Genomic DNA, 25,183 nt, shown 5'->3' with positions numbered 1-25,183 from the left:
TACAAGTGCATTGGTGATGCAATAGAGGGAATTTGAGGGGGGAGATGAGGGATTAGTCAAGAAAGGCTTCCTGGAGGAGATGACATTTTAGTAGGACTTTGGAAATAAGGAAAGTGGTGGTTTGTCAGATATGAAAGGAGAGTTCCAGGTAAGTGGTAAGGTCCGAACAAGGGGTTGCCGGCAAGATAGATGAGAGTGCAGCACGGTAAGTTGATGTTTTTCTTACTTTAAGTATAGTGGTTTTGTTGACTGACTCTTCCCAGGGTAAGAGAAACCTTACTTTTCCAACTGAGTTTGAGTTTATCAAAAACTTGTAATAAATATCACATTGGGACACCTGCAATATGCTTGAATAAGAGGATCACAACTTTCAGCAAGGTTTTTTTTTTTTGTCATATTGCTCCTTGAGGGTACCAGTACCAGAGAGCAAGCAGCAATAAGACACAAGCTTAAGTTATTTTTGGATACTTATAGTCAGAATCTCTATAGTGCCTCAGTCTCTCGTTTGTTAGATATTCGGGGCAGAGGAGGGGCATTCGTTTAGATCAATATGGCTGAAGAGGGAGCCATCTATAATAATAATAATAATGATGGTGTTGGTATTTGTTAAGCGCTTACTATGTGCAGAGCGCTGTTCTAAGCGCTGGGGTAGATACAAGGTAATCAGCTTGTCCCACATGAGGCTCACAGGCTTAATCCCCATTTTACAGATGAGGGAACTGAGGCATAGAGAAGTAAAGTGACTTGCCCACAGTCACCCAGCTGACAGGTGGCAGAGCCGGGATTGGAACCCATGACCTCTGGCTCCCAAGCCCGTGCTCTTTCCACTGAGCCACGCTGCTTCTCTAATCTATGACATTTTGGTGCCTGTCGTGGTGCCAGGATTCCAATTTCATGTTATAAGTCTACTTTTTACAACTGCCACTGACTGGGTAGCAACTTACTCACTGGTAGAACTGGGGAGAGAGGAAGGGGAAAAACAGGAGGAAGAGAGGGACGTTTGCTGATTTGAATGTCACTTGGTGTTCTCTCTTCCACCTGCACATATTCTCCCTTTTTCACCCACTTGTCTCTTTCCCATCTTCTTTTTTTTTGGGGGGGGAAATATTGCATCTTGCGGTATGTTCATCTAGAGGCAATATTGCTTGTGCCTGGGCATCTGTTTAATTAAGTGCGGTACCCAGTAGCCGGGAAGGGAAGGGGTTTGGCGACCACGTGCTCGCTCGACTGAAATGTGGACCCATTTCCCTCCCTTGTCGTGCGGTAAGTGAACGGTGGCTTCAGCACCCTAAGTGGCATAAGAGAGTTAATTGGGCTAATGGTAGCGTTATTTCCATTAGATCGCTATCATGGTGGAGTTTGGGAGGAAGTTTTCAGTGAAAGATGGTCACTGAAAGGCTTCGCCGAAAGGGAGAGTCGGATTATACGTGCGGAAAGGAAAGCGATCACTGATCGATCGTTTTTTTGCCCGAGAAACAAGATCAATGCCTAAGTGACTTCCGTACACAACGGCATGTTGGTGATGAAATTGCTGGACAAAAGCCTGAAGAACATATTTCAATCAATGGTATTTATTGAGCGCTTGCTACGTGCAGGGCACGATACGAAGATCTTGGGAGAGTACAGTGCAACAGAATCGATGGACATATTCCCTGCCCTTAACCAGTTTACAGTCTAGAGGGGAGACAGGCGTTAATATAAATAAATAGTTTGCTATTTTGAACCAAACTCCTACTTGCTCAGATCCTGTAGTAATTTCTTTCAAGAGCAAGCCAGAGGGGCCGCGTTAATTTGCACTGCTGCTCTAAATCTTTATCAGGACCGTAGATCCTAAATTCCTTGTGGGCAGGGATTGTATTTACCGACTGCACTGTACCCTCCCAAGAGCTTAGTATAATGCTTTGCACACAGTAAGCACTCAGGAAAAAGGATTGGATGGATCAGAATTTGGGGGAATGCGGGTTTCCTTTGGGCAACTTTCAAATGAGCCGGTGGTATTTTTTTGCTTGAGGCCTAAAGTAAGTCCAGGCGTCGTGTATCCTCGGACCTGTTAGAGCGACAAGGGGAGCCTGTGTCCTTTTTTCTTCTCCATTAACAACCTATTTGAAACCAGAGCCCCAGTCCCCACTAGCTAAGCCTCAGTAGGGAAGCTTACTGTGCCCCATCTGAAATCCCCATTGGACCGAAAACTTTAACCTGCACCACTTGGCTTCCTGCCGTTCAAGCACGCTGAGATTTAAAGGGTCAGCAGTTGGGAATCCCATTCCCAAGTTGGTAACCTCTGAGCTCAGATGGAGCACTCATATCCCTGCAAGGAGTAAGGTAGGCCAGTCTAGCTCTGCTTTCCTCATTAGGTAGGGTATGAAATCGCACCGTAATGGAACACTCCGCTCAGTCGATTAAGTAAAATGGGATATCGTGAGGATGATGGAGTCTTGGGAAGTGGTATCTGCTACCTTTGAGGGAGAGTGACTGCCCGACTGCTCAGATTAAAAAAGGGAAGTTCTGGCCAAACTCTCCCGAGCAACAGCCATTTGTTCAGAGGTGCGGGAGGATGTGGATCGTCGTGTATTAAAGGGATGTGATAGGGGATGGTTCCTCGCGAATTAGGGCTGCTCATATCCTGCGCTAAAAAAAAAAGCCTGCAGCTGCTGCTCAAGGGAGCGAAGCAGATTACTCCTGCCTGACCTCCCATTAAGTTAAGCAGGATCACTCAGGCATTAATTTCAAGGGTCTGTGTTACCCAATTTGGGTGCACTCGTCTGAGCCCGGATTTAAATCCAAAAGATGCAGCTAATGCGGTTCTTTTGTTCAAAAATATTGCAGTAATAAAAATGAATAGTAATTATGCTACTCTGTACCATATACTGTTCTAAGCGCTGGGGTAGACAAGGTTATCAGGTTGGATGTAATCCCTTTCTCACGTGGGACTCGCAGTCTTAATCCCCATTTTACAGATGAGGGAACTGAGGCACAGAGAAGTGTAGTGGCTTGCCCAAGGTCAAGCAACAGACAAGTGGTGGAGCCGGGATTAGATCTCGTGCTTTTCTGACTCCCAGCCTGTCCTCTCTCCATTACGCCGTGCTGCTTTGCTACGCCATTGTACCAAGGTCAAAAATATTATTTTTACAATCAAACTTCAAGTACAGCACGATCCTCAACTCGGAAGAGGAGCAACGTCTATGCACAAATTAGCTGATACCGGGGAATTGATTGCTCACCATTTTTTGGTGTCCCGACTCTTTGGTCTCCCAGGGTAGGGGCTCTTCCCCCGGCCATTTGCTAGGCGTCAGGTCTCCCCATTTCCCGGCCCTTGCTTCTCGGGGAATGTGTCTGATTCTTGTTATATTGTATTCTCCCAAGCGCTAAGTACAGTGCTTTGCACACAGTAAGTGCTCAGGAAATCCATTCAATCGTATTTACGATTGAATGAATGAATAGGATTACCAGGATCCAGTTCTCCCCTCAAACTCTGCAGACTGGTTCTCCCAATGCTTTAATTCTCCTACTACCTACCCATCTGCCCAGACTTTTTTCATTCTAACACCAGTGGATTCTCACTCTCTCTCTATCCAGTTGTTACCTCTAAACCACCAACTCTGTGGGCTCCAGCTCACCACCCTCCTGCCGCTGATGGATTCTCCCTCTCTCCAGATCTGCCCTCCTGCCCAGACCAGCTCCCCTGGGCCACGCTCACCACCCCGACTGGTTTCCCGGGGATGTAGCATCTCCCTGAAGCCCCCTGAGGCTCTGCCCCACCCTATTTTCCTGGGGCTGTGCAGGCCCCTTCATTTTCTCTTCCCCTTCTACCCTGAAGCAGAGAAGCACTGTGACCTAGGAGAAAGAGGACAGGTCTGGGAGTCAGAGGACCTGGGTTCCAATCCTGGTCTGCCACTTGCCTAAGTGACCTTGGGTAGGTCACAACTTCTTTGTTCCTCAGTTCCCTCCTCTGTAAAATGAGGATTCGATACCCATTCTCCCTCCTAACATCCAGTGTGAACCCCATAAGGGGCAGGGACTGAATCTTACCTGATGATCTTAGTAAGCACTTAACAGGTCACAGTTATTATTGCTATTACAGTGTTGAATTGTGGAGAATGAGTATTTTGGAAGAAAACATCTCTACGCACATAGTTGATGAACTCCTTTATTTTTATTTCTAATGATTTTTCTTTCTCACAAGATTCCAGTGAAGTTATATCGGCGGAATATTTGCTATCTTGCTTTATGAAAGGGGAACAGACGGGTAAAGTGCTTCTCCACGGTTTCACAGTAGAACATTGGCAGAGCTGGGATTAGCCCAAGTGGCCTATTTCACTTTATACGTCTTCTAGGAGACTGGGAAATGACAGCAGGACTTCCAACTTCACACCCAAATAAGAACATACCATAGCGCTGACAAATAATATGATATCCCTTTGCAATTGGATGAACTAAAGAATGTAAAGCTTGAACAGTGCTCTCTCATACCAGAATCTTGAAAACATTTCATTAAACCCCTAATGGACACGGCTCATCTTGTCTTATGCTGCCGAGTCGTTTCCGACCCACAGCAACTCCGTGGACACACGTCTCCTAGAATTCCCCACTCTCCATCCGCAATCGTTCCATTAGTGTATCCATAGAGTTTTCTTGGTAAAGATACGGACGTGATTTATCATTGCCGTCTTCCATGCAGGAAATTTGACTCTCCACACTCGCCTCTCTCCCATGCCGTTACTGCCCGGCACAGTGAGTTTTGACTTGTAGCAGATGGCCTTCCGCTCGCTAGCCACTGGCCAAGCTAAGAATGGAATGGATATGCCTCTGCTCGACGCTCCCTCCCGCAGCCAAGACTGGTAGAATACTGGAAACTCTCCAGGTGCGATACTGAGAGGGGAATGAACCCCTCTAGACCCCTGAATAAAGACAGTTATTCTGCCCAGTGTCAGAATCACTTGGAATGAGTGAAAAAAAGTGACGGGAATTTATGAAACAAAAATTCACCCATTCTAAGCATTTTAATAATAACAGTAATGATAATAATATTGATGGTATTTGTTAAGCGCTTACTATGCACCAAGCACTGTTCTAAGTGCTGGGGTAGATACAAGGTAATCAGGTTGTCCCACTTGGGGCTCACAGTCTTAATCCCCATTTTACAGATGAGGAAGTTAAATGGCTTGCCCAAAGTCACACAGCAGACAAGTGGCGGAGCCGAGATTAAAACACGCGCCCTCTGACTCCCGATCCGATGCTCTTTCCACTAAGCCACGCTGCTTCTCTCTTTCATTTTTTTTATTAGAATATTTAAACGGATGATTTGAGGATTTGGGGGCTCCAACAGAAATGCTTAAATTCAATAATACGTTTTCAGAAGTTCACTTATAATTTAAATACACATTGGATTACCTAGCTAATTTTTTGGTGCAAGTGTGTCCGATGTCAGTGAGTTGAGTTAAATTATCTTATGTAAACTTCAGTTGCATAGCAGGTTTCCTATGTTGAGGCCGAAGGTCCGGGGGTGAAGGGCCACGGAAGAGGTCAGAGATGCCCCGACCCGCCCAAGTAATGTGAGGGTTTCTGTAGTCTGACGGGCTGATGGCTTTCTAGTTCTCTAGACCGTAAGCTCGTTGCGGGCAGGGAATGTGTCTATTGTTATATTGCACTTCCCCAAGCACGAAGTACAGTGCTTTGCACACAGTAAGTGCTCAATAAATACGATTGATTGAATGAATGAATGAATTTACTGCCCCATCATTGCATTATCTGCAATATCGTATCCTCTTCTGAAATGATTAAAAAGGCCTCAATAGATTCAGCTAGGTTCAGTAACATGTTTCATGCTCAGGACGATGTTTCTGAAAAGGGAAGGAGGCCATGAGATGAAATTAAATGTTTCTCCTTTCCAAATAGTGGCACCCTAAAATAATCCACACGACATCGTCAGAGATGTACTATTTGATCCTAGAGCTCCAGGTATCTGCTTTGACTCTTTTAGAATAAGAAAACAAGTTAACACTTCAGTACAGCTTCAGTTATACGTTGTATTTGAGGTACATGGAAGGGCGTGGTTGAGAAGACTAGTGTGTATGTGACCGATTTAACCTCTGCTTTTATATTTGTATTGTTCTTTCCTAAGTGCTTAGTACGGTGCTCTGCACACAGTAAGGGCTTAATAAATACGATTGAATGAATTTACCATCTGCAGGGTCTCCCTCTCGGTCTCCTGATATTTCCAAAACCTTTGCTCAGGGAAAAGAACCCTCTCCTCGTTGCCACATTCTTTGGCGATTTACCTGACCGTCACGGAGGTGTCTTCCAATAGCCCACAGCTAAATGCTATGGTTTGCAATTATGCTTCTTTATAGGTTTATCAAGCACTTATGTGTCGGTCGCTTCACTAAAGGCTGGGGAACAGACAGGATAATCAGACCAGACACAATCCTCGATCCAAACAGGGTTTACAGTTTAAAGAACGAAGGAGAACACATAGTTTATTCCAAATTTGCTTTTGGGGCACAGAGAAATTAAGTGACTTTCCCAAGGGCACGTAACAGGCCAGTTAAAGCGTTTATTCTGCCATTCTTCAATCAATCAGTCAGCTGATTGGATAAGATTGTCTTGATTGCACAAGCCCAATTTCAATTTACCACTCAGTGGCTGCCGAGTATCCTCCAATCATCCCTGCTTCTCTCATGTTCCACCCAACGGAGTTACTGTGTGGTGAGAATTCCCTCAGTGCTGTTTCACCCCCACCTTATCCATTCACCAGTTTGGACACACGCTGCATCTCAAGCTTTTATCATTTCCTAGTCACTGTTTAGTTTTCACCCTCACCAACTCAGAAATCCCACTCTCTGGCCACCATCTCCTTAATAATAATGTTGATATTTATTAAGCGCTTACTATGTGCAGAGCACTCTTCTAAGCGCTGGAGTAGATACAGGGTAGTCAGGTTGTCCCACGTGAGGCTCACAGTCTTAATCCCCATTTTACAGATGAGGGAACTGAGGCACAGAGAAGTTAATAATGTTGGTACTTGTTAAGCGCTTACTATGTGCCGAGCACTGTTCTAAGCGCTGGGGTAGATACAGGGTTATCAGGTTGTCCCACGTGAGGCTCACAGTCTTAATCCCCATTTTACAGATGAGGGAACTGAGGCACAGAGAAGTTAATAATAATAACGTTGGTATTTGTTAAGCGCTTACTATGTGCCGAGCACTGTTCTAAGCGCTGGGGGAGATACAGAGTAATGATGTTGCCCCACGCGAGGCTCACAGTCTTAGCCCCATTTTACAGATGAGGGAACTGAGGCACAGAGAAGTGAAGTGGCTTGCCCTCAGTCACACAGCTGTCAAGTGGCAGAGCCGAGATGCGAACCCATGACCCCCGACTCCCAAGTCCGTGCTCTTTCCACTGAGCCCCGCCGCTTTCCTTAACTGCCCTCTCTCACACGCACCTCTTCCGCGCAGTGACTCCAGCCTCTTGACCCCTCTCCTCTCTTGACATAATAATAATAATAATTTTGGTATTCGTTAAGCGCTTACTATGTGCCAAGCACTGTTCTAAGCGCTGGGTAGTTACAACTTGATTTGGTTTCCTACTTGTTTGTCTGTGCGTTATCGGATTCTATGCACACCCTGCTGCTGAACTACGATTTAAAAATCAATCAGCCGTGTTTACTGAGCACCTACTCTTTGCAGAGCACTGTACTAAGCGCTTGGGAGAGAACAGTATATCAGTTGGTAACCAGATGGGGAAAGGGGTTTGAAAGAGATTAAAAATGTAATGAAGATATCCCCTAGTCCGTGATCTCGTAGGCGGGGAATGTGTCCCTTTGTTGTTGTAGTGTATTCTCCCAAGAGCTTAGTATAGTGCTTTGCACACAGTAAATAATAACGTCGGTATTGGTTAAGCGCTTACTATGTGCCGAGCACCGTGCTAAGCGCCGGGGTAGACGCGGGGGAATCAGGCTGTCCCACGTGGGGCTCACCGTCTTCATCCCCATTTCACAGATGAGGTGACCGAGGCCCAGGGAAGCGAAGCGACCTGCCCACAGTCGCCGGGAACCGAACCCGTGACCTCTGACTCCGGAGCCCGTGCTCTTTCCACTGAGCCGCGCTGCTCCTCCAGATAGATAAAGAGGACTGAATGAATGGCTGTCCATCATTCGGATTGTAGATTGAGCCGTTTCCACCCTCTCCGGCGGCGGCTCCACGCACGCCCTCTGCCCCCACTCCCGTTCTCCTAGTCAGACCTCTTCCTTCCTTTTGCTCTCTGCATCACTGGGCCAAGAGAACCCGCTCGAAGTTCCCCCACCAACACAGATTCCTTTGACGCGTAATGGAAAGGTCATCGAGCGGAGAGGAAGGCCTTACTTTAGGCTCCATCTCCGGCCGTTCGGTTCCCAGCTTTGGGGGGGCGGTGCTCCTCCGCGGAGCCATTCCAGAGAAGCGGCGTGGCTCCGCGGAAAGAGCCCGGGCTCGGGCGTCGCCGGTCGTGGGTTCGAATGCCGGCTCCACCGCTTGTCAGCTGTGGGGCTTCGGGCAAGTCACTTAACCTCTCCGAGCCTCCGTTATCTCACCTGTAAAATGGGGATGAGGACGTGGGACAACCTGATCACCTCGTAGCCCCCCCCCCCAGCGCTTAGAACAGTGCTTTGCACATAGTAAGCGCTTAACAAATGCCACCGTTGTTATTTAGCCCAGGCCCTCTTTATTCGGCCTCGTGGGTTACTGGGTTTTGAGGCACTCGAGCTACAGTTTGCGTGTCTAGGCTTTCGAAATAAAGCATTTTAGTCTTGGTTCATTCAATTCAGTAGTATTTATTGAGCGCTCACTATGTGCAGAGCACTGTACTAAGCGCTTGGGATGGACAAATCGGTAACAGATAATAATAATAATAATAATGTCGGCATTTGTTAAGCGCTTACTATGTGCCGAGCACTGTTCTGAGCGCTGGGGTAGACACGGGGGAATCGGGTCGTCCCACGTGGGGCTCACGGTCTTCATCCCCATTTTACAGATGAGGTAACTGAGGCACCGAGAAGTGAAGTGATTTGCCCAAAGAGACGGTCCCTGCCCTTTGACGGGCTCACGGTCTAATCGGGGGAGACGGACAGACGAGGACAGTGGCGATAAACAGAATCGAGGTTCTGTTGGTTGATTAGTCGTCGGCTACTATGACGGGGTCCAAATACAGAGAAGCGGTATGGCCCAGTGGGTAGAGCATGGGCCTGGGAGTCAGAGGCTTTGGGTTCTAATCCCAGCTCTATCACTTCCCTGCTGTGTGTCTGTGGGCAAGTCACCTAACTTCTCTGCACCTCAGTTCTGTCTTCTGCAAGAGCGGGATTCGCTACCCGTCCTCCCTCCTACTTAGCCTGCAATTCCCATGTGATTATCTTGTATCTACCCCAGGATTTAGTACAATACTTTGCACGTAGTAAGCGCTTAAGAAAATACAGCAGCACGGCCTAGTGGAAAGAGCACAGACCTGGGAGTCAGAGGTCCTGGGTTCTAATTCCGGCTCTGTTACTTTTCTGCTGGGTGACCTTGGGCAAAGTACTTGTCTGGACCTCGATTACCTCATCTGTAAAATGGGAATTAAATCTTTGAGCCCAATGTGGGACACGGATTATATCCAACCTGATTATCTTGTATCTACCCCGGAACTTAGTACGGTGCCTGGCACATAGAAAGCACTTAACAAGTGCTGTAAGATTATCATTATTATTATTATTATTATTATTATCAGCTTTAAAGAGATAGCAGGTTCACCTACAAAGTGTGAACTTCTTACAAATAAGGGACTAATAGCACATTGGATTGCAAAAAGTCTATGTAAAAATGAATGCCCAGGGTAGTCTTAGGAACCCTCTTATCGTGGCTCAGTGGAAAGAGCCCGGGCTTGGGCGTTAGAGGTCATGGGTTCGAATCCCGGCTCTGCCGCTTGTCAGCTGTGTGACTGTGGGCAAGTCACTTCACTTCTCCGTGCCTCAGTGACCTCATCTGTCAAATGGGGATTAACTGTGAGCCTCTCGAGGGACAACCTGATGACCCTGTATCTCCCTCAGCGCTTAGAACAGTGCTCTGCACATAGTAAGCGCTTAACAAATACCAACGTTATCATCACCAGTTATCCAGATATCCTATCCATAGATGGATTGTTTCGTGCCGGGTCTAAATCTCCAATAGCTGTCCTTTGTACAGCTCATGCTGCTTCTGCATTTTATTAGAACGGAAATTGATTTATTCTGAATTCTAAAAAGCCCATCGTGTCACTGTTTAATGCTCGTCTTAATACGTTTCACGAATTACAGTAAAATGTAATTACATCCCGTCTCAGTATATGGCTCTCAAGTTCAAAAACAAGAATAGTCATTACATATCTGCTCGAGATTTTCCTAATGCCATTATAGGTGGCATCTGCTCCTACATTTATTTTAGAGTATTATCTTCTAATAGAGCTACAAGTACAGTAGCGTGGCCTAGTGGAAAGAGCCTGGGCACGGTAGTCCGAGGTTGTGGGTTCTAATCCCGCTTCTGCCACTTGTCGGCGGTATGATTTTGGTGACTTAACTTCTCTGGGCTTCACTTCCCTTATCTGTGAAATGGGGATGAAGACTGTGAGCCTTACGGGGGACACCCTGATCACCTTGTATCTATCCCGGTGCTTAGAACAGTGCTTTGCACATAGTAAGTACTTAACAAATGCCATCGTTATTGTTTTCATTAGTGGAAAGAGTTCAGGACTGGGAGTCAAGAGGCCAGGGTTCTAGTCCCAGCTGGGCCACTTATTTGTGGTGAAGCTTTGGGCAAGTCATTCAACTTCTCTGTGCTCCAGTTTCCTCCTCTGTACAGTGGGGATTAAAAACCTATTCTCTCCTTTAGACTGCGAGTCCTTCGTGGAACAGAGACCGTATCAGTTCTGATGGCCTTGCGTCTAACCCAGCGTTTAGCAGAGCGCTTGGCGTGTAGTATACGCTTAACAAATACCACCACTGTCAGCGTTGTTATCATTACAGAGAAGCAGCGTGGCTCAGTGGACAGAGCCCGGGCTTGGGAGTCCGGGGTCATGGGTTCGAATCGCGACTCCGCCACCTGTCAGCTGTGTGACTGTGGGCAAGTCACTTCACTTCTCGGTGCCTCAGTTTCCTCATCTGGAAAATGGGGATGAAGACTGTGAGCCTCACATGGGACAAACCGATGACCCTGTATCTACCCCGGAGCTCAGAGCAGTGCTCTGCACATAGTAGGTGCTTAACAAATACCAACGTTATTATAACTGATCACTCTGATTGCCCATTAGGTCCCAGAACCTTTTGGTCAAGGGCAGCGAAATAACGATCCATCAGATTCTTCTGTGGACTAAATTTAACAGGTTTGAGAGTGGCAACGTGTCTCTGCAGTGTTCAGGCTGGGTTGACGTCATGTCAGCTGGAGGATAGAAACAGTAGTTTACTGTTGAATTCTGTGCACTGTGTCTGTGCTCTGTGTCTGTGTGTATGTGTTTGTTTGGTGGCGGGTGGGAGAGCAGGGGACATGGGCAGGGGCAGACCAGTTTAGCCTGATGAGCTGCTTCACCATTTTGTAGAAAACTCTTTGGGCCAGAGGACAAGGAGGAGGGTGGCTTGAAAGGTGGAAGCCGCTCCACTTCCACTTGCAGGAGCTCCTGATAATCGTGGTATTTGTTAAGCGCTTACTCTGTGCCAGGCACTGTACTAAGGGCTGCGGGGGATACAAGCAAATCAGGCTGGACAGTCTCTGTCCAATGCAGGGCTCACAGCCTCAATCCCCATTTTGCAGATGAGGTACCCGAGGCTCAGAGAAGTGAAATGATTTCACACAGCAGACAAGTGGCGGAGGCGGGATTAGAACCCATGACCTCCTGACTCTCGGGCCCGTGCTCCCTCCGTTATGGGAAGCAGCGTGGCTCAGTGGAAAGAACGCGGGCTTGGGAGTCAGAGGTCATGGGTTTGAATCCCGGCTCTGCCGCTTGTCAGCTGTGTGACTGTGGGCAAGTCGCTTCGCTTCTCTGTGCCTCAGTTACCAAATGGGGATGAAGACCGTGAGCCTCACGTGGGACAAGCTGATTGCCCTGGATCTCCCCCAGCGCTTAGAACAGTGCTCTGCACATAGTAAGCGCTTAACAAATACCAACATTATTATTATTATGCTGCTTCCCTACCTACCAATCAATCAGTCAGTCAGTAAATAATATATACTGAGCACTTATTCTGTGCAGAGCACGGTACTAAGCACTTTGGAGAGCACAATGGAATGAGGAGATATGATTCCCTGCCCTCAAGAAGCATACAATCTAGTGGGCGAGATGGGCACTAAAATACATTTCAGGCAGGGGAAGGAACCACGTTTAAAAACCTGTACATGTGTGCTGTGGGGAGAGAGGATGGGGGAGGACTCAAACGTGCTGCAGAAGTGGTGAAATGGCAATGGAAAGGGAAATAGGGTGGGAAGAGGAGAGAAAAATCAGAGAAGGCCTCCTGGAGAAGGCGCTCCCCACCTCTGAGCCAGGTTCAGAGCATGGCCTAGTGGAAAGAGCAGGGATCTGGGAGCCAGAGGATCTGAATTCTAATCCCAGTTCTGCCGTGGTCCTCTGTGTGACCTTGGATAAGTTACCTAACTCCTCTCTGCCAGTTACCTCATCTGTAAAATGTGTCCAACCTGATTACCTTGTAATTACTCCAGGGGTTAGTACAGGGCCTGGAACTTACCAAATAACTTTGAAAAAAAAATAAAAGTTCAGACAGCAACCCCCTCCCGCCTCAATCCTGAAAGCAACAACCGTGAGAGCAGGAGCAGCATGTGAGGGGGCTGGTTCGGTGCCAGGGAGGAGACCCAGGAGGGGCAAGTGCTGCAAACCAGATGCCCGGCTTTTGCCCATCCCCACGTTAGAGCACTTAGAGGTGTGTTAACGCTTCCCCGCTATGAGATACCATTTCAGGGTCTGCATCAGTAAGCTGTGAAATAGTCTATCATTGTATTTTTTTTAAATGGTATTTGTTAAGCAGTTATTTGATGTCAAACACTGCTCTAAACTCAAGGTAGTTTCAAGTTGATTAGGTCGAACACAGTCCCTGTCCCACATGGGGCTTACGACCTAAGCAAGCTCCTTAAGGCCAGGAGATGTGTTTGCTTATTGTTCTACTCTCCCAAGCACTTAGTACAGTGCTCTGCACACAGTAAATACTTAGTAAAAAAAAAACTGAATGTAGTAGGAGGAGGAACAGGTGTTTAGTCCCCATTTTACTGTTGCGGACTGAGGTACAGAGAAATGAAGGGACTTGCCCAAGGTCACACAGCAAGCGATTGGTAGAGCCGGGATTAGAATCCAGGTCCTCCGACTCCCAGGCCAACGCTCTTTCCATTAGGCCGTGCTGCTTCTCTATGTATCGAAAGACTTGAAGTCCCCCTCTTAGACCGTGAGCTCACTGTGGGCAGGGAGTGTGTCTGTGAACCTTGTTGAAATGTACTCTCTCAAGCACTTAGTACAAGTAAGGTGCACACAGTAAACCCTCAATAAATACCACTGATTGATTGATTGAAGTTCTCTGAAAAGTTCCCATCAGAACTCAGGACTTAACAGGGACAGTGCCAACATGCATCTGAAAAAAGTAGAAGTATAAATTTTGCAACAATATAAATTTGGGTGACCCTTCTTATTCGTGCAGAATAGAATATGAAGCTCCTTTCCAAAAATAAAAAGACAAATATAATCAATTGCTTACTATTGGTTTTATTTTGGAAGAATGAATTGACTCTGCTGTAAATTTCAACCTGAAGTTCAGTGAGAGGAAAGGATAGCAACATTAGAGCTAGTCTGAGCGAACAAAACACTCTGTCTCTGCAGTGAATTTTTTGGTTTGTTAATGATTAGGTCAACCGCCCTTTCAAATTTATCTTTCCATCATTCTTTTAAGGACCAGGAATGGGAAAGTTCAATCACTACAGGCTTTCCCAGAGTCACACACCCTATCTTTCGAGAGCCAGGGTTTTCTTCTACTGGAAGGCTAACGAGTCTTTCTTCTGTAAACACAGTGGAAACCCAAAGGTCTGTAGGTTCATCCGGCAGTAAAAGAGGCTTAGGTTAAGTAGTGAAAATGTTTTTGACAGCCAGATCAGTGAAATTGAAAAAAACTAGATACCAGGGAAAGTTACGGGCTGTCAGGGGCTTAAGATTTTTAAATTGGTTACGCTGCCTTCTAATCACATGGTTGAATGAATCTAGGCAGTGCTGGAGGAAATGTCCAGGTTATTTTTCTTTGACTATTAAAACCGATATTTAGAGAGTGGCTATAATGTGTACGATACTGAAGTAGGCACAGAAGGATGTACATAGAATAAAAATGGATTTAAAGGCATCCTTGCCCACAAGGGGTTCCCGGTTCTGGAGAGGATAGTATCACTGGAACAATTCCCAATTTACCATTTAAATAAGTGCTCCTCAGCAAGATGGCCCTCAATAAATACCATTGATTGACTGATTGAAGTTCTCTGAAACATTCCCATCAGAACTCAGGGCTTAACTATGACAAGGCGACATGTATCTGAAAAAAAAAAATAGACGTATAAATGTCGATGACTCCCCTTATATTTGCAGAATTAAATTTGAAGTTCCCATCCAAAAATAAAAGGACGTAATCGTAAACATGCTAATAAAGTTCCCTTCCCATCCCCCTTCTTTGAGCCCAGCTCCCTCAAATTCCCCTACACAGTAAAGTTTAGGATGTTTCCACTCCTCTCTTCCCCTGCCCTCTGTTCCTACTTCACCCTTTTGGCAACTGCCCAAGGTAGCCTAGTCCCAAATTAAGGAAACATTATGTCCAAAACTAGACTATTGTACGTTCTAGAAGAGGAATTTTGTTTAGTTGCAATACAAATCAGAGTCTGGAAGGTCGCCTGCTGATCCCCAAATAATGATATGCACTGAAGAATATTCACTTGTTTTATAGTAGCAACTATTAGCAAATATCATTAAGCACTGGGTTAGTGATCAGAACTATTAAGAAATATTTAAATCGTAAGTTTCTTTCGTGTTTCACTAATGCTAACAATGTCGTTACTAGTAGTACTGATATTTTTTAGGAACTGACAGTACGCAAAGCCCTGTTCTAAGCTTACCTAAAAAATAGTGGGAGGGAAATAGCGTTGCAGAAACCTCTTTCAGCAATAGTAGTCATCACTCACCATAATGTTAGCAGCAGTCAACCTAGAATGGCTTCCATTGCAGAAGCTCTTCCTTTTCAGTCTGCATGTTTTTCTAGGAGGCTAAAACTTTGTCAGCGTGGATTCAGATCCTACAAAATGCACCGGCCGATAAGCCTCTTGATGAATGTGGGAGCCGACATATTTGGAAAAACAACCTTTCCTTGCATGGAGCTAGTTCAGCAATCTAGTATCCTTTTTCCCCGGAAAATATTTTCAAGCGGTGTTCCAGTCTCCCTTGGTTGCAGTGTATTTTTATGCATCCTCATATGGAAACTCACTGTGATCACTGACGGGGCTTAATTAGTGCCAGAGCTTTCTGCAGCTCAGCTTCCAGATCTGAGGGCTGAGCCCCAGGTCCCGGCTTGGAACCTGGGCTGCTGTGGGATAAATGCTTCCACCTCCTTTTCTCCACCTCCTTTTCTCCCACTTGAGAAGCAGCATGGCCTAATGGTTAGCGCACGGGTCTGGGCGTCAGAAGGACCTGGGTTCTAATCCTGGATCCGCCACTTGTCTTCTGGATGACCTGGGTGACGCTTCACTTCTCTGGGCCTCAGTTACCTCATCTGTAAAAGATAGCGAGCCCCATATGGGACATGGACTGGGTCCAACCTCATTACCTTGTATCTACCAGGGCACGTAGAACAATAAAGCAGCATGGTTCAGTGGAAAGAGCCTGGGCTTCGGAGTCAGAGGTCATGGGTTCGACTCCCGGATCTGCCACTTGTCAGCTGTGTGACTGTGGGCAAGTCACTTCACTTCTCGGTGCCTCAGTTACCTCATCTGTAAAATGGGGATTAACTGTGAGCCTCACGTGGGACAACCTGATTACCCTGTATCTCCCCTAGCGCTTAGAACATAGTAAGCACTTAACAAATACCGACGTTATTATTATCATTATTAATAATGCCCAGCACATAGTAAGCGATTAACAAATCCCATTAAAAAACAAAACAAAAACTCCTGAGGCTGAAGCAGCTGGTGGTGCTGATCACCTATCAGCCACGGAGACTTGAGTCGAGAGGGGAGCTTTTAGCCAGGAGCCAGAAGAAGCTGATGAAATAATCATTTAAAAAAATTATTGTGGTATTTGTTAAGTGCTTAGTATATGCTAGACACTGTACTAAGCGGGGTCGGACATACCCCCTGTCCCATAGGGGACTCACAGAGAACAGATATCGAATCCCCCATTTTACAGATGAGGAAACTGAGGCACAGAGAAGTTAAGTGACCTGCCCTTACTTAGGCTGTGGGCCCAAAGTGGGACAGGAGCTGTATCCAACCTGATTGATTTGTTTTTATCCTAGCGCTTTCTAAAGTGCTTGACATATACCATCATATGCCATAATAATACCAAATTAATAGTAAAAAGCAGGCAAATGGCAAAGCCAGGATTAGAACCCAGATCCCCTGACTCCCTCGCTGATGCCACTTCTGGGTTCTGCTCCCAACGTGCCCTGGGCACCGTGAGAAAACTTAAACCACTGCTGCTCACTCTTCCTACGGCTCCACCTGACGGTTGGGCGACTCCTCTGGGTACCTGCTGCTCTTCATTACAACTCCCTGGATCCTCGGCATCCTCCTTCACCGGACCGACTCGCCACTTCCCCCGAACCCTGCACCGACTGCATCGCGGCCTGCCTCCCGCCACCTCAGCAGCTGCAACCTGGCTCCACCTCCACAAAACCCCAAGAAAGCTGTGGCAGCGGCTGCCGGAGTGTTTGCTAACTGTGGCCACGGCTGCTGTGACTGCGGGCTCTGAGCCGTGAAGAGCTCGAGATTCCGCTCCTCTAGGCACGGCATCCTCCCGAGCTCCGTTTTTGCCTTCACGTTGTTGTAGAGCTTTGTTTCATCTCCCTTTATGGATCCGTCACCGGTTCCATTTCCCCCTTTTTCTTTTCAGACTATGAGATCCCGAGGGCCCGGGACCGTCTGTATATTATTTCCCAGCAGTGAGTAGGTACAGTGTTCTGCATGCAAATAAGCGCTTCATAAACACTCATACTATCACCACTAAGTCTGGGGAACATCGTGAATGAAGGGACGGAAGCGGAAAAGTCAAGAGCCAAGTACAGTTAAGAGGTTAGCCTGGGAGGAATGGAGAGCAAGCCGGGGTTTAGGGGTTGAAGAAAGCAGATATAGAAGATGGGGCGAGTTGCCGAAGAGCCTTGAGGCCAGTTGTGAGCAGCGTTTGTTTGGCTTGGAAGGACAGCGGGAGTCAGTGAATGATTTTGAGGAGTGGAAAGATGCGTACCAAGCAGCACTTCAGGAAGATGATCCAGGCAGCAGCGTGGGATAGAGACTGGTGAGGGGAGAGGCCGGAGTGTGGTATTATTGCTGTTGTATCCTTCCTGCTACAGTAGCCTGGAAGCCAAATGACCAGATCTTCTACCAGAAAGGTGGTTGGTCGTTTGGACAAGGGGCGGATTTGGGAGATTCACCCTTGAACTTGGATTTTCACCCTCGCACTTGGGTTTGCATCCTTTATTCACCCCTCCCTCAGCCCTACAGCACTCTGTATACATATCCATAATTGTTTATATTAACGTCTGTCTTCCCCTCTAGGCCGTAAGCTCACTGTGGGCCGGGACCCTGTCTGCCGACTCTGTTATATTGTACCCTCCCAAGCATTTAGTACAGTACTCTGCACTTAGTAAGCACTCAATAAATACGCCTCATTGATTGATGTGAAGGAAGAACTAGCAAGATTTGGCAGAAGATTGAATGTAAGAATCCATTCACCAAACTTTTGTGTTCAACCAGATAGCGACAAACTTTGGGCATTGTGACGGTCCACATTTATGTTGTCTTGCCCAACCCTCAGTTTGCCCTGTTTCTCTCGGTTTATAGGGCGTTAAAAAAAAAATTTAAATGTTTTGGCCATTAAATCAACTAGTCTTGAGCCAGTAAAGAAAAACCAGCGCTTCTCGTGTTACTGCTGAGGACAAGCGAAGGAAATCAGGGAGTTGGAAGGCGAAATCAGATATATTCAAGTTGGTTTCTATATCACTTATATTTGTGAGCAGCAAAAGATACTGAGAAAAATGGTGTGTTGGTTACATTTCCTGACGTCCATCTTGAAGGTTAAGGATCTACCATCTAATGAGCCTAATTTTTCCCATCCAATAACTTCTTGGACCTATCATCCTTGAGTTTATCTAAACCCTTTTTTCAACTGTTCTTTCTAGCATCTCTGAACTTTACTGTCTAGCAACCTACTGTAGACCTCTCCCACTGAACATTAGAAAAAAAATGTCCACAACCCCTATGTTAAAGATTGCATATGTAGGGAAGTTGACCCCACAAATATCTGTTTTGAAATACATCGCATTTCCTGAGAATGTTTTTATAATGTTAACTGAGATGTGCCTGAACCATAGGTTTTGGAAATGTTAAGGCAAAATCAGTTGATTTACTCCTATTTTCTGAATGTAGAGGCGGTGAATAGGTTATCAATGGTGTGACCTACCTTCTTACTGGAATACTGAGGGTTAATGGCTTGCACAGTTACAAAGGACTTTCAGTGCATGTAAATGAGTTAATATATATGCAGGGAGCATGTAGAAAACTAATATCTCATGGATTTTCTCCAGATTCGTTGTGATCCCGAGGTCCAAGAACTACGTCAGTGGCAGAAACAGCTGAGGCAAGAGAAGCACATTCGTGAGAGAGTGAAAGAGTTCTGGAATAAACAGGAAATCAAAGGTCGGTTTTCACCTGAGTCAGAGTTCGGAAGGTTGGGGGTTGTTTTTTGATGTGCTTAAAAAAACAAAAAAAAAAAACCAGGGACCATCATTGTGCCCCAACCCTCGCAACTGTTTTACATTTGTTAATTTTGGGGAGGGCACAGGGTAGAAGGAATTAAGGGGTGTGGGCGTGTAAAAGGGATGGGGAGATGTTTGAAATGAGGTAGGTAATCCACCCACTAGGTTTCCTCGGCCCCAAACCTACGGATCCTGAACATGGCTGAGGGTGCAAATCCTTTTCTGGAATGATCTGGGTGATGAAGAAGAGTTAAACAATTATCTCCCAAGTGCTTAGTACAGTGCTCTGCACATAGTAAGCGCTCAATAAATGCAATTGAATGAATGAATTTAAAGTTTCTGGTAGACTAACAACCATTGTTATGTTCAATTGTTGTCATTTGTAAAATAAGGCAACCAGCATAACTCATCCTTCAGCACAAACAGCAAAACCCCTCAAGTTGCTGTGAAGTTCCGTTGACCAGTTATTGATGATCAAGAAGCAGAGGGGCCTAGTGGAAAGAGGAGAGGAGTGGGAGTCAGAGGACGTGGATTTTAATCCAGGTTCTGCCACTTGTCTGCAGTGTGACTTTGGACAAGTCCCTTAACTGTTCTGTGCCTTGGTTTCCTCATCTGTAAAGTTCTTCCTCCTACTTAGACTGTGAATTCCCTAAGGGTTAGGAACTGTGTCCACCCTGATTATTTTGTGTATCCAGTATCGTGCTTGGCACATAATAAGCGAATCACAAGTACTATCATTGTTATTGTTATTGGTAATAATATTAATAACTAATTTTTGGCACTCAATTCTTACATAGAATAGCTCAAAAATAAATTGAACTTCTGTGGGAAAAATACTCTAATCACTTAGAGATAAATCCCTTCTATTTCCCAAGGTGGAAAACCGGGCTTCAGGAATGTTGTCCAGTATAAAGTGGAAAATAATGATCTCTGAGCAATTGCATAATAAATGTGTTTCATTCGATGTGATAAATTACATTTAGGAAATGTTGGTGGGTATGTGAAATGCTAAAACTACATAAAACAAAACTTTAGGATTAAACAATTTAAAAGAACCCTCTTGTCAGTTCATTCTTAACCTGTCCACCTCAATAAACATAGTAAGCATTAAAGAAAAATTTATTTTTGTTTATTTTTAAGCAATTGTAAAATTGCAAAGTGATAATGTTAGTCTTTCCTTGACCAATTTTTTTTTTTTTTGGTCAACCTTCATCACTTCAACTGAAGGGATAGCATAAGTGATAATAGTTATAAAGAAAAATGACATTACTGTTCAGAAATCATCAATTCACCACATATGGTCAACTGAGTAATAATAAAATAGCGTGTCCTTTTAAATTGATAGTTTTGACATTACAGTTCTTCTAATGAAATGAGCCGATGACAAATTCGCGTCTTGTTTGTTGACACTGTTCTCTTTCAGAAAGTAAAGGCAAGTAGCCCGAGGGGTGTTTGGTAGAGTTTTATTCCTGCATTTATAGTTCAAACCAGATAACAATTTGCCAGTCCTAGGGAGAGTCATTATTAAAAGATGTTATTGTTTTAACTGCCACTGGATTCAAAGGAGGTATGTTCCTTGATACAGCTGCAGCTTTAATAACTTTTAAATTGCTACAGTAATTGCTACTTGATCCAGAGAAATTGCTACCCTTGGCTCCATTTTTTTTTCTTGTTAGCTAACAATGATGGTGTTTTGTATTTAGTGTGCGTGTGGCACCTTGTAAGCACATGTATCCAGGGAAACGGAGTAAAAGTGCTCTTTCACTTCCCCACCGTCCCCAACAACACCGCCCTTCGCAGCTCTGCAGTGGGGCCATGTGAATGGTATTTGTTAATAACGGTACTTGTTAAGCACTTCCTATGTGCCAGGCACTGTACTAAGCACTGGGGTAGATACAAGGTAACTGAGTCGGACACAGTCCCCATCCCACCTGCAGCTTGTAGTCTTAATCCCCATTTTACAGATGAGTTACCTGAGGCCCTGAGAAGTGCAGTGACTTGCCCAAGGTCACGCGGCAGACAAGTGGCGGAGATGGGATTAGAACCCAGGCCCATCCCCTATCCACTAAGGCTACACTGCTTCCCGAATGCAGCGGAAGGGGTAAGAGAGGAGAGGGGTGAAGCCCCCGGAGCTCCGACTAGAGCGGCCAGATCAACCCACGCCGTTCCCACCCTCAGCCTGAGATTTCTTCCTACTGAACTCCTGGGAGGGAGTCATTACACCCTAGACTGTAAGCTCCTTCCGGACGGGGATGGTGTCTACTATTCCATTCTAGTAAACTTTCCCAAGCACTTACTTCAGTGCTCCGCACGCGGAGACTGCTCAATAAATATCACTGATGGATTGATTGCAAGTGCTTCTGAGGGGAAGTATGGCCCACGTCATCCCTTTTCCCAAAAGATCTAGCCTGTAGGTTTGGTAAATTTGTTTGTAGTGTAGTTTTTGTGGTTGTGGACTGACTCCTGGAGTCAAAATGAAGGAAATTTTGCAATGCAGAGTGACTCCAACTTCTCGAACAGTTGCAGAGTAGTGAAGTACAGTTGCATGCAGCAGTGGAGATAACTTCTTCCTGCGTGATAGTAAAGTTTTACCGTGAAGATGGAGAGCTTGAGGGAACGATATCTTCTATTTTGCCTCTTTTCCATACTACTGTCATCCTGCAAGTCCCCAAACCAAAATGGCTCCGCTAGATCTCTTTGTTATATTAAATCTACTCTCTTGGGCTTTTGAGTTAAGAGAAGCGGCGTGGCTCAGTGGAAAGAGCACGGGCTTGGGAGTCAGAGGCCATGAGTACGAATCCCTGCTCTGCCACTTGTCAGCTGTGCGACTGTGGGCAAGTCACTTCACTTCTCTGTGCCTCAGTGACCTCATCCGTAAAATGGGGATTAACTGTGAGCCTCACGTGGGACAACCTGATTCCCCTGTATCTACCCCAGCGCTTAGAACAGTGCTTGGCACATAGTTAGCGCTTAACAAATACCAACATTATTATTATTAGATGACCTTAGCCGACCACCAAAGTACTAAATAACAGGCAGTAGTGCACACAATCAGACTTAAATACTTGGAACCACTTTTTTTCCACTCAAGAGTAACTAAGCTCTTTAAGCTCTGCTAAAGAGGAGCATCCATTGACTTGCTTCCTTCAATTTATGAATCTGGTAATATAGACGTTTACAAAAGAAACCCTCCAGCCAAGGTGACCTTGTAATAAGAACCAAAAGGATTGTGATGAAGCATTCTGAAAACAGGCATTTTTAACATAAAAACATAAACATTTTTAACTTTTAAACATAAACACTCGCTAGGTTTACACTTAAATGGGGAATCCACTAGCCATAAGAAGCTCGTTGTGGGCAGGGAATGTGTCTGTTCATTGTTACATTGTAATAATAATGATGGTATTTGTTAAGCGCTTGTTATGTGCTAAGCACTGTTTTAAGCGCTGGGGTAGATAAAAGGTAATCAGGTTGTACCACGTGGGGTTTACAGTCTCAATCCCCATTTTACAGATGAGGTAACTGAGGCACAGAGAAGTTAACGGGTTTAGAACCTGCATCCTCTGGCTCTCAAGCCCATGTTCTTTCCACCAAGAGAAGCAGTGTGGCTTAGTAGAAAGAGCCTGGGCTTGGGAGTTAGAAGTCGCGGGTTCTAATCCTGCTTCTGCTACTTGTCAGCTGTGTGACTTTGGGCAAGTCACTTCACTTCTCTGTGCCTCAGTTACCTCATCTGTAAAATGGGGATTAAGACTGTGAGCCCCACATAGGACAAGCTCATTACCCTGTATCTACCCCAGAGCTTAGAACAGTGCTTGGCACATAGTAAGCGCTTAACAAATACCATCATCATCATCATTATCACTAAACCACAGTGTTCTCTCTCAAGTGCTTAGTACAGTGCTTTGCACATGGTAAGTGTTCAAAAAATATGATCGAATGAAGTCAAATGATCCAAATAAAATTGATTTTTCAGGTAAATGTGTTTTAAGACCATCCTGTCCAAATTAGGAACCCCAAACAAAAGCACTAGATTAAAGACACTAAAATGATGTTTTAAGATGTCCATAGTGCAGAAAACATAATACCATCATTTTATGCAGTAGTATTTCAGAAAGCTACCGACATGATTTCTGAGAGAGTATTTTCAGCTGTTGTATTGGATTTGTGGTATAATATAGACATTCTCACATTACACTGAGTCAGACTCTGTCTGAACACTAATTCTTCCAGGACAGGCATGATGTTAAATTGCCCTAGTTTCATTCATCTAGACACCTTGTGTGAAGTATTTTAAACTTCTTGGGATAAGAATCAGTCAGGGCATCGAGAAAAAAATGTTTAGGACTCTTGTGAGATCGATCTGGATTAATAGAATACGTTTGACTTGAACAGAAATCATTGGTTTAGACATCGATTATTTTCTCCCAATTGTATTTTATTTGGAAAACTGGTAAGTTTTGCAAGGTTTCTATGTAAAACGTATTTTAACAGCACACGTGACATTTATTTCTGATATTGATCACGGATTCCATCTCTCATTCATCCTCAGCATGTTTTACGGCATCGACCTATCGTTTAACATTGGTGCGTCGCATCTCGGAGGAAAGTGTGGGGTGAAATGTCCAAGTGGCTCACTGGAAAGAGCACAGGCCTCGGAGTCAGAGGACCTGAGTTCTAATTCTGCTCCACCACATGCCTGCTGGGTGGCCTTGGGCAAGTCACAACTCTGGGCTTCAATTACCTCATCTGTAAAATGGGGGTTAAGAGTGTGAGCACCATGTGGGGCAGGGACTCTGTGTCTTGTGACTTGTATCTACCCTAGCTCTTAGAACAGTGGTTGGCACATAGTAAGCACTTAAGTACCATAGTTATTAGGAGATGGGTCAATCTGTAAAGGAGAGAACGATCGAGGAATGACTTTTCCAAAACTAAAGAATGTTGAGTAAAATGGATAGAGGTATACACAGAAGCAAATATCAATAACCCAGTACCCCAGATATCTACCCCAGTGCTCTCTCCCCTAGACTATGTGCAGCTGGATTGTGTCATTGGCTGCATATGACATGAAGATGAATAGGCCAGATGCCCCCTGCCTAAATGCATGTGCTAATCAAAATTCCAAGAGCCTGTCAAAGGTTACCAGCGTGAGGGTAACTGATATTACCGAGTTGTCTATCCCAGGAAAAGAACATCCTCCATAAGCAGGAGGAAAATCCTAACAAAAGTAATGCAGTTATTCTGGATAGCTTATTTTCAATTCAGGTCGATGGAGATTTTTGCAATGAAGGTGTTTATCTTTCCATTCTTATCTATCTGCTAGGTGCTTTTATGTTTTTGACTTTTCAGTTTTATGTTTGCTCATTGGATTGTCTTGTTTCCCCCGTTCACTTGTAAGCTCCTTGAGAACAGGGACTATATTTTGTTCTTCCTTGTTACTCTCCACCGCATCCAGCACAGTGCTTTCCACACAAGGTCATTAGAGAGTAATAATAACTGCGGTGTTTGTAATAACTGCGGTGTTTGTTAAGAGTTTACTATTTGTCAAACACTGTAGATTTAAGACTAGAGTGGTTACAGTCCCTGTCCCACATGAGGCTCACAGTCTAAGAGAGAGACCAGATATTGAATTCCCAGTTTTACAGATGAGGAAACTTAATGATAAAAATAATGATTATGGCATTTGTTAAGTGCTTACTAAGTGTCAAGCACTGTTCTAAGCCCTGGAGTAGATGCAAGGTAAGCAGGTTGTCCCACGTGGGGCTCACAATCTTCATCCCCATTTTACCGATGAGGTAACTGAGGCCCAGAGAAGTTAAGTGGCTTGCCCAAGGTCATGCAGCCGACAAGTGGTGGAACCAGAATTAGAACCCATGACCTCTGATTCCCAAGCCCGTGCTCTTTCCACTAAACTACGTTGCTTCTCTGGCTGACTGATCAATTTATCATTGGTAATTATTAATTTCTCACTCTGTGCAGAGCACTGTTGTAAGCCCTTGAAAGAGAACAACAAAGTAGACATGGTCCTTGTCCTCAATGGGCTTATGGTCCTTGTCCCCTCTGAACTGTAAGCTCATTGTGGGCAGGGAATATGTCTGTTTATTGTTATATTGTACTCCGCCACACGTTTAATACAGTGCTCTCTGCACACTGTAAGTGCTCCAGTAAGTCCTCAATCAATCCACTAGATTGATCGATCTCAATATCTCCATCTGT

General features: G+C 45.2%; 1 protein-coding gene, 1 long non-coding RNA gene and 1 other non-coding gene across 5 annotated transcripts in view; 1 reads left to right on the top strand and 2 right to left on the bottom strand.

The window, feature by feature from the left end:
- Positions 1–25,183, top strand: part of IQCK (IQ motif containing K) — a 104,264-nt gene that overhangs the window by 58,970 nt on the left and 20,111 nt on the right. For 2 of the 3 annotated variants that reach the window (XM_029054238.2, XM_029054223.2), the window contains exon 8: positions 18,800–18,911. In XM_029054238.2, the coding sequence (XP_028910071.1) occupies positions 18,800–18,911 (112 nt within the window). Of the gene's footprint in view, positions 1–18,799; positions 18,912–19,362; positions 19,516–25,183 lie in introns of those variants that run through there. The other variant, XM_029054231.2, reaches the window with a different exon arrangement.
- Positions 4,742–4,879, bottom strand: LOC114809776. Its single transcript, XR_003757554.1, has one exon. It is a non-coding gene; the product is annotated as a small nucleolar RNA SNORA7 (small nucleolar RNA).
- Positions 13,718–15,661, bottom strand: LOC120638215. The gene is made up of 2 exons (XR_005659753.1): positions 15,189–15,661; positions 13,718–14,548 (listed from the first exon to the last, which is right to left on the bottom strand). It is a non-coding gene; the product is annotated as an uncharacterized LOC120638215 (long non-coding RNA).

Source organism: Ornithorhynchus anatinus, chromosome 2 (assembly GCF_004115215.2).
Source record: "Ornithorhynchus anatinus isolate Pmale09 chromosome 2, mOrnAna1.pri.v4, whole genome shotgun sequence".
Lineage (NCBI taxonomy): Eukaryota > Metazoa > Chordata > Mammalia > Monotremata > Ornithorhynchidae > Ornithorhynchus > Ornithorhynchus anatinus.
Note: the sequence above shows the minus strand (reverse complement) of the source record. Positions and strands in the feature narration are given on the sequence as shown.